The 10,000-nt window shown below is 43.8% G+C and overlaps 1 protein-coding gene across 2 annotated transcripts in view; it reads left to right on the top strand.

Annotated features, from left to right (window-relative positions):
• prkcq (protein kinase C, theta) overlaps positions 1 to 10,000 on the top strand; it is a 29,659-nt gene that overhangs the window by 15,970 nt on the left and 3,689 nt on the right. For both annotated transcript variants that reach the window (XM_076296918.1, XM_076296919.1), the window contains exons 9-16: positions 1,636 to 1,745; positions 2,006 to 2,138; positions 4,055 to 4,221; positions 4,374 to 4,547; positions 5,577 to 5,668; positions 5,756 to 5,818; positions 7,613 to 7,751; positions 9,804 to 9,992. In XM_076296918.1, coding sequence (XP_076153033.1) covers positions 1,636 to 1,745; positions 2,006 to 2,138; positions 4,055 to 4,221; positions 4,374 to 4,547; positions 5,577 to 5,668; positions 5,756 to 5,818; positions 7,613 to 7,751; positions 9,804 to 9,992 — 1,067 coding nt within the window. The remainder of the gene's footprint in view (positions 1 to 1,635; positions 1,746 to 2,005; positions 2,139 to 4,054; positions 4,222 to 4,373; positions 4,548 to 5,576; positions 5,669 to 5,755; positions 5,819 to 7,612; positions 7,752 to 9,803; positions 9,993 to 10,000) is intronic.

Genomic DNA, 10,000 nt, shown 5'->3' with positions numbered 1-10,000 from the left:
ATTGTAGTATTTGCGATGTTGACAAGCATGCGTAGCACATGGAAGCTCTTGATAGCGCATGCCACTAACGTCTATAAAAACAATATATTTATGGAATAAAACTAGACAGGTACCTCGGATTAGCATTGCTGTTTATTGTTAAACTGCAATTTTCAGCAACCAGCGGAGGGCATTTAGCCTACTATGCTTCCGGACAATATTTTGCGTCTCCTCTAATTCTGAAGCTGTGGCACCGCTAAATGAAGAGGATCCACTGAGAAGAAAGTTAATGTTTTAAATAGGCTACATCAATACAATATATATGTGAAGTGAAACTGGACGGGCCATAATAACTTCTGACTAGTTTTAGGGTTGTTGTTAAATTGCAATGCGAGCGGTAGCCAGCAGGGGAGGATATGTCGGCAGGATTATTTAAAAAGCAACTGCAACTACATTGTGCGTCTGCCCTGATTCTTTTTTTTTGTTTTGTACTCGCTATTTATTGTATTTGGTGGGTAACAACATATATGAAAGGCATTGTTACAATACAGATACACAAACCCAAACATACACCCCACCCCCATCCCACCCCTACCACATGGGATGCAACACAACTATCAATGTAGCACAGTCAGTATAAAACAGTCCACTTAGTTTCTCTACAGTAAAATGTCTTGAACTCTGGTAATTCTATTTCTCCATGTTTGTATTATCCAGGGCATAGCGCCATTAATCTTGGCAGAAGAAAGTTCAAGAAAAAGAATGTCTGCCCTGATTTTGATACCGTGGCGGTATTATTTAAACCGTGGTGGGCCGCCATGCTGAAACAAACATAGAGGAAACACTGGATCTGTTGTTGGTGTTTCTTACACGAGCACACATTTCATGAATGTGTAGGCAATATTAAAAGCACAAAAAGCACATTTTGCGACAGATTTTGCATTTTGCAAGTAGGCTATACTAAATACCTCTGAATATCTTCCTCGTGTGTAAACAAGGAGCCTTTTGACCATGTGTGCTGCTCTGCACAACCCCAAAATTAATCAAAATAGAAAATCCTTCAAATCTTCTTATGCAACTCACGTTATCAACACCATACTTGCAAGCAGTCACAGCCTCACTTAATCTCTACTGTTTGGTTTCAGTATCAGTCGGCTGTCAGCTCTCTCCCTTGTGACTTGCGTCATTGTGCCATTGGAAAAACAGAAACACAGTCAGCAAAAAAACATCTGTCCAGATGCAGTGTATTGTGTGATGGATTTAGCCCAAATTTAACCCTAATCACTTGTTATGTTATGTAATGTGGAGTGATCGATTATATGGAATCTCAAAACCAAGAGACTGTTAAATAAAATATATAAATGTGCCATCTGAAAGGAAAATCTTATTGGTATTAAAATAATAATAAAAATAATATTAATAATATTAATAATAATACATTTTACACTGTCCTTTATTTTTAAATTCATTCATTCATTCCTTCATTCCTTCATTCATTCCTTCAGTTGTATCTGTGATTGTTAGGGTCACAGTGCTGTAGTATTGTCTCTGTGTGCAGCATGTGGTTAAGAGGTGTGTTCATACACGAGGTGTGTTAGTGTTCTCTATGTGTGTAACATGTGGTTTAAAACTGTGTGTGTGTGTGTGTGTGTGTAGAGTGTGGCATGAACGTGCATCATAAATGCCAGAAGAAAGTAGCCAACCTGTGTGGGGTGAACCAGAAGCTGATGGCAGAGGCCCTCGCCAAGATCGAGAGTACACAACAGGTCAGTGATCACACACACAAACACAGATACGCACATTATTAGTCTCTGTGTGTGTGTGTGTGTGTGTGTGTGTGTGTGTGTGTGTGTGTGTGTGTGTGTGAGTGTGTGTGTGTGTGTAGTGTCTGTGTGTGTGTGTGTGTGTGTATTCTGATGTGTGTGTGTGTGTGTGTGTATGTGTGTGTGTGTGTGTGTGTGTGTGTGTGTATTCTGGTGTGTGTGTGTGTGTGTGTGTGTGTGTGTGTGTATTGCTACCCCTGCAGGCGCGTAGCTCCAGGGATCCTGAGATCATCGGTAGGGAGGGTCCTGTGGGCATCGGACAGCAAGGAGTGGTCAGGGAGCCCTCAGGGTGTGTGACGACCTGTCTACCCACCCCTGCTACAGCTGGGAGGAAAGGTAACACACACACACACACACACACACACACACACACACACACACACACACACACAGACACACATCAGAATACACACACACACACACACACAGACACACATCAGAATACACACACACACACACACACACACACACACACACACACATCAGAATACACACACACACACACACACACACACATACACACACACACACACACACACACACACACACACACGTACACATATACAGACACTCACACACATCAGAACAGACACACACACACACATCAGAACACACACACACACACACACGCACATACACAAACACAGACAATCACATCAGAACAGACACACACACAAACACACACACACACACACACACACACACACATACACATCAGAATACACACACACATACACACACACAAACACACACACACACACACACACACACACACACACACGTACACATACACAGACACTCACACCATAGGCGGAGTTTGACATTCGAGCCAGGGGGGGCAGAAAAAAATAATAACTGTAGCAGCTGAGACCTGGCTTACCACCTGGGGAACACAGCATGAGCACATATGAAGAAAACAAACATGCTAAATATAAGATATATATAATTACATTGTAACAATTTAACAATTCGTCCTTATGAAATCCAATGCAGCACGGTTGTCTTGAAATGCAATAGACAGGGGTGTCGCTTAGCAGTTGAAAACATTCGGGGCTTAGCCCATAGTCTGGTTGCTGCTCACTTTTGATAAATTAATCCACCGCCTCTAGACTCATTTGCGCCACATTGATTGAATATTTTGTACAATCATATTTTGTCAATTAAAGAATGTAATGACCTTCCATCTTGACATTTCTGTTTGCTATTAAAAACGAACTATATAGCCTAGTCTAGTGTAACGGATGCCACCTAGCTTAGCTGTGCTTGTGGAACGTTGGTAAACCTCCGACGCCTCAAGAGTGTTGCTGGCATGCGAGCCAACAGAGTGGAGTTTTAAATAACAAGATGCATCGGTTCATGTATGCTTAGCTTAAGGAGAACGAGTCATTGAAAACTCAAATTCGATTCTACAAAGGCAAATTAAGTAAACTCCAAACTGTAGGCTACTGAGTGCAGGGCAGACCTAAATCATAGCGAGAACTCCAAAAATCAAAGGAAGTGTTCACCTACTGTACAGTCTGATGCCTCTCCAAACGAAGCGCAACACGCCATTAAGTTAAGACATGTTAAGAAAAAATATTAATATTTTGCTGTAATCCAATGGCACGAAAAAAATGTAATCCACAGCGATCAGTAGGCCTAGATGCACAATAAGGTTCATGGTGTAGCCAGGCCTACGCGCGTCACATTCACCAGCCAGTTCCAAACAGGTGAACAAGGCTTCGCCACTTTGCTGTTTAAACAAAGTGGAATAAAAAGTCTAAATCTACACACTTACTAAACGCAAAATCAATTAGTAAGCTGACAGGACATTTATATACATGGCATTTAGACAACCTTTATTGCAATGTTGGCACGGCAAGATGTCCATACTAGTGCAACAGTAATTTTCGTTTTTTGCGTCCTGCATGCCTCGTCAGGTTGGCCGTAATATCGCTTTCGATGTGATGTGAAGGATCGCAAGAGAAGAAAACCTGGCTGCTCCCATCATCAACCACAGCCCGTTCCTTATATTGTTGTTTTGTGTTATTTAAATTATTTTTAAAATATCTGGTCATGCCAGACGTATTTCACTAATTGTTGAAACAATGCAATTACCCGTTTCCACCAGGGGGGGGCAGTGCTCCCCCTGCCCCCCCACTAACTCCGCGTATGACTCACACACATCAGAACAGACACACACACACAAACACACACACACGCACACACACACACACACACACATACTCATACACTCCTGTCTTTGTCCACAGAGCAGGGTATTTCGTGGGACTCTCCTGTTGAGGGGGCGCCGACTGGACCCCCAGTGACCAGAGCAGACGTGGAGCCGCTCTACGCCGTCCCCAAGAAAGAGATGCACAAGTACACCCTGGACAACTTCACACTGCACAAGATGCTGGGCAAAGGCAGCTTCGGCAAGGTGTGTGTGTGTGTGTGTATGTGTGTGTGTGTGTCTGTGTGTGTGTGTGTGTGTGTGTGAGAGAGTCTCCCAGAATCTTAGCAGTAAGGTCATGTTGTTTACCCAGTTGTGTGGATAATCATGCTGCTGTGTTGTATGTGTGTGTGTGTCAGGTGTTTCTGGCAGAGCTGAAGGGCGCAGGTCAGTTCTTTGCGGTGAAGGCCCTGAAGAAGGACGTGGTGCTGATGGACGATGACGTGGAGTGCACCATGGTGGAGCGGCGGGTGCTCTCGCTGGCCTGGGAGCACCCCTTCCTCACACACCTCTACTGCACCTTCCAGACCAAGGTAACACACACACACAGACAGACACACACACACACACACACACACACACACATACACACACATACCCAGAGGCAGACACACACACACACACACACACACACACACACACACAGGGCAGGGCAGGGCAGACATTAATACACACACACACAGAAATAGAAACCCTGAACCCTGCTAAAAAAAAACAATCTGACCACCTTAAGATGGTTTGCTGGTTGACCAGCTTGTTAACCAGCTTGTTTGACCACCCTATGATGGTTGACCTGCTAGACCAGCAATACCAACAACAACAACAAAAACATACCTTCAGCTGGTTTACCCAGCTTACGATGGTAATTCAGCTGGCTTTGCTTGTCGTACCACCTCAAGCTGGTCATTTTAGCTGGTGTTGCTGGTCTACATTGCTGGTTTAACTGGCCATGCCAGCTTATGCTGGTCATTCTCACAAACCAGCATGACCATCTTACACCAACAATGCCACCTTGGCCTGCTTGGGGTGCGTTTCCTAAAACCATATATTGCAATGGTTGGCAATGGGAAATTGCTAACTTAGTTAGCAACTACAGTATGGTTTTGGGAAATGCACCTCAGGTCACCAGCATGACCATCTTACACCAGCTGTATCCCACATGATAGGCTGGTCACACCAGCATGACCATCTTACACCAGCTGTATCCCAAATGACAGGCTGGTCACACCAGCATGACCAGCTTCCTCAGATGGTCACGCCAGCATGTCCACCTGGTGGCCCAACCAGCTACACCAGTAAAGACCAGCAAGAGCTGGAAGAAAACCAGCAAAAACCGGCTAAAACCAGCTACCAGCCATACGCATACATGTTTTTTTTCCCAGCAGGGAACACAGTCATGGAGTTCTTTTTTAGCTGTATGATTAATGATATTGGTTTGGATTTGATTGTGTAATCATTTACTATTTGTGTCACTTCCATGTGTTCATTTGCGTGTCTGCATAGGAAAATCTCTCATGATGGAGTATTCTTTGTGTTACTTTGTGTGTGTGTGTGCTCTGTAGGAAAATCTCTTCTTCGTGATGGAGTATTTGAATGGAGGAGATCTGATGTTTCACATACAAGCCTGTCACAGATTCGACATACCTAGATCAACGTAAGTCACACACACACACACACACACACACACACACCATAGGTGAAAACATGTAAAATTGATTACCCCCTTTTTCTTGTCTTGTAGGTTCTATGCAGCAGAAATTGTATGTGCGCTTCAGTTCCTTCATTCCAAAGGCATTGTATACAGGTAAGAAGTGAATGGGTGAATGGATGCATTAGTTGGTGATTGAATGAGAGTGAATGAGTGTGTGAGTGAATCAGTGAATGAGTGAGTGAATGAGTGAGTGATTGAGTCAGTGAGTGAGTTCTAAAGTCCTAAACGATGAGGGAAGTGCCTTCATGACTCGTTTACGGGATGTGAGACCAAGGGGAAGTAGATCTGAAAGCAATTGCAGTTTCAGTGTACAGATTAATGTGTGCATTGTGTGTCCAGTTCCCAATTGACACACAGACACACACACACACACACAGAAAGATACACACACACACACACACACACACACACACACACACACACACACACACACACACACAGAAAGACACACACACACACACACACACACACACGGAGAGAGAGAGAGAGAGAGAGAGAGACACATACACACTCACACACACACACACACACACACACACACACACACACACACACACACACACACACACACACACACACACACACACACACACACAAGGGTTTTATTGACGTTACTTTCCCCCCATACTTGCATTTATTACACGGCTCTTCAGAGTGCTGCAGAAAGTTCCATTCACATGAATGGGCCTTCCCAACGTTCGGTGTATGTGTGTGTGTGTGTGTGTGTGTGTGTGTGTGTGTGTGTGCGTGTGTGAGAGAGAGGTTCTCACGGTTGTAAAAGAGCTCTAGTAACTCAGAGATTTCTCTCTGAAGTTCACATAATTAACAAAATGAAATAAGAAGAAGGAGGTGAGGCACGTACACACACACACACACACACACACACACAGAAAGACACACACCTACACACTCTCTCTCTCTCACACACACACACACACACACACAAACACACACACAGAGAGAGAGAGAGAGAGAGAGAGAGAGACAGACACACACACACACACACAAGGGTTTTATTGACGTTACTCGCCTGAGATAGGAGACCAATCACAGAACAAGGGGGAAAGCAAGACGATGATGAGCTATGCACAGACACATTTGATAGACATCCGTGGCACCCAATAAACGGATCTGGGCTTTTTTTTTTTAAATACGAGAAAATTAAAGTTTGGTTCCCAGACCACGTCTCATTGAGAAGTGGTGGCGCTAGCCAGGCTACCATACTTGCATGTATTACTGGAAAACTCAAAGACTCTGTTGGCGCCCTCTGGTGGTTATAAATATGAATTTTAAATCAGTCAGTACTGTCCTTACACACACACACACACACACACACACACACACACACAGTCAGTACTGTCCTTACACACACAAACACACACACACACACACACACACACACACACAGACACACACACGCAGACACACACACGCAGACACACACACACACACACACACAGTCAGTACTGTCGTTACACACACACACACACACACACACACACACACACACACACACACACAGTCAGTACTGTCCTTTTCTGAGTCAGGGGTGCTGGCGGCTGGAAAGGAACTAGCCACACTAAGACTGCTAATAATATTATATCAGCAGATATTATTATGTTATTATTACACGGCTCTTCAGACTGCTGCAGAAAGTTGCATTCACATGAATGTGCCTTCCCAACGTTCGGTGGTCTGTTAAATCTATATAATCACTATTATAACAGAATAACAGAATTATAATATTCTATTGCTGTAGGTGTAGCTCCGTAGCCTAATTGTTAATAGCTTCAATGTTATTCTATTGCTGTAGGTCTTTGGATAAACGCATCTGCCAAATGAACACATGCAAATGTACAAATATATGAGAACCTGTGTTGCTTGCAGAGACCTGAAGCTGGATAATATCCTGCTGGACAAGGATGGCCACATTAAGATCGCCGACTTTGGGATGTGCAAAGAGCAGATGCAGGGGGAGGCCAGGACGTCCACCTTCTGTGGAACTCCAGACTACATTGCACCGGAGGTACACATACACACACACATACACGCACACACACCACACACACACACACACACACACACATACAATCAGCTTTTTCAAAAGTAACTATTACTAATAAACACGGGTATTATCCTGATCCTCCTACTGGATTATGTTTAAATAAGTTATTAGAAAAAACAAGTTCTGACAATGCATTTAAGTTTCAAGAATATATTTGCACACCCGTGTATAAGCAGTTTTTCAAACCCTTTAGTTCACCCTCATTAAGCACAACTCAGTCTATTAATCCTTAAAGTGATGAGGCGCTTTTCCTTTATGCGTAGTAACAACGCACCCAACAACTGTTTGTATGCACAAACGAGCGCACGTATGCTCATAGGTTCAGCCAAAGTCACTTCTCACGAAAAATAATAATCCAATGAATCCACAGAAAAAACCACGGAAAAATCACCACGACCCAGTCTTTATAATCCACAAACCAAAAAGGAAGTAATCCACAACGAAGAATCCACAAGGAAAGAAAAACAGCTGTGTCCGCGACACAACCTCAGCAACACCAAAAATAGATCAGCCTTACCGGTTTCCAACGCGGCAACGATCGCATTAGGTCCTTTTTCGTTCCTTTTGAAACGGTGTGGCTTTTAGCTATTTCCACAGTTAGCTTTATGGTCCAGTCGGCCGATATCTCAGGTCTCGCTTAGACTCCCCGAGTATTTTTCCGCCCCTCTCTCCTCTTCTCGTACCGCATTTAAAGCCATTCAAAAGGTCCCGCATCCACTGATAGGTGCGTCAGCTGACGCGTTAGACCATCATCTGACGGGTTTGACAGCCAACTGATAAGTGCGTCATCTGACACATTAGACAATCATTTGACGGGTTTGGCAAACAGCAGTTTTCCCACCCCATGTAAACCAAAGAAAACATACAGACAGTATTCTGATACAGGCCCACAGGTACATATAAAGAGTGGAAATTGAACAATGTGGAAAACACTTATTACCTGGTTACTAATTATTGTCTGAGCAGGTTTATTAGTGAATCCTATATAACAGTGTTTCTCAAAGTGTGGTCCGGGGACCACTGATGGTCCGCAAGCTATCCCAAGTGATCCGCGAGCAGACGTGGTAAAATATAATATAGATGAGTTGTTTGCAATATTGAACCAACTTGTATGTAAATCCGAACAGTTTTGCAACACTATCTATGTAAGATATGCCAGTTTAAATCATATGAATCCTCTGACACAATAGCAAAGTGCAAAGACAATAAGCAATGTGGCTCAGTGAGCAGGCCTATCGTGTAGGCTAATATACTGTTGAAGTTTTTTTTTTTAGCTAGGTGGTCCGTGCGTTTCTTTTTTATTGGTTAAGTGGTCCTTCATCTGAAAAAGTTTGAGAAACACTGCTATATAAATTACGTGGCGGTGCTACACACACACACACACACCACACACACACACATACACACACACACACACACACACACACACACATGTTCTGCAGGCACAAGCGCGGGTTTCTTTCCGAACACCTGAGAGACGCGCACAACTGAAGCGTTCCATTTGCAGGGCATATGCTGCAGCAATTAGCTACTGCAATGGAACTGCAGTGGAACATTGATTGATTGATTGATTTTATTCGACCCTTTTCGTTATAAAATATGATACAGCTTTGCACCATATATTAAGAAAACAAAACAAAGTCAGGATAACACAATAAAGCCCTGGGGCTTATTTCCATTGTGGTCCTTTTGGGGGGGGGGGGGCAGAGCAGATGTCAACAGACGAAACATCAATCATCACATCCATATTAAATACATCCATATACAGTAATAAAAACAGTATAATAAGATTGTCATCTAAGCCATTTTTTCAGTGCCAGCTTAAAACCTCCTAAACTTCTGACCATCTTTATAGACGTAATAGCGTTGCACACATTACGACAAAAAGTTCGACCAGTTTTCTAAAACTAGTTTGGCACTCTACAAACAGAAGGCCTTAGTGTAGCCCGGCATAATGCCTCTGCAGAGGAGAGGTAATGAAAGAGGTGTCTGTTCCATCGCTCTCCCCCACAGATTTTACTCGGGCAGAAGTACAGCCACTCCGTGGACTGGTGGTCCTTTGGGGTCCTGCTGTTTGAGATGCTGCTAGGCCAGTCTCCGTTCCACGGGCACGATGAGGAGGAGCTCTTCCAGTCCATCCGCACCGATGACCCCATCTACCCTCGCTGGCTGCCCCGAGATGCCAAGGACATCCTCGTTAAGGTAGCCCA

The sequence above is a fragment of the Alosa pseudoharengus genome, unplaced genomic scaffold (genome assembly GCF_046254945.1).
Source record: "Alosa pseudoharengus isolate Yale_2024_CS ecotype anadromous, Long Island Sound unplaced genomic scaffold, YU_APseudo_1.1 YU_APseudo_1.1_scf_20, whole genome shotgun sequence".
Taxonomy (NCBI): domain Eukaryota; kingdom Metazoa; phylum Chordata; class Actinopteri; order Clupeiformes; family Clupeidae; genus Alosa; species Alosa pseudoharengus.
Note: the sequence above shows the minus strand (reverse complement) of the source record. Positions and strands in the feature narration are given on the sequence as shown.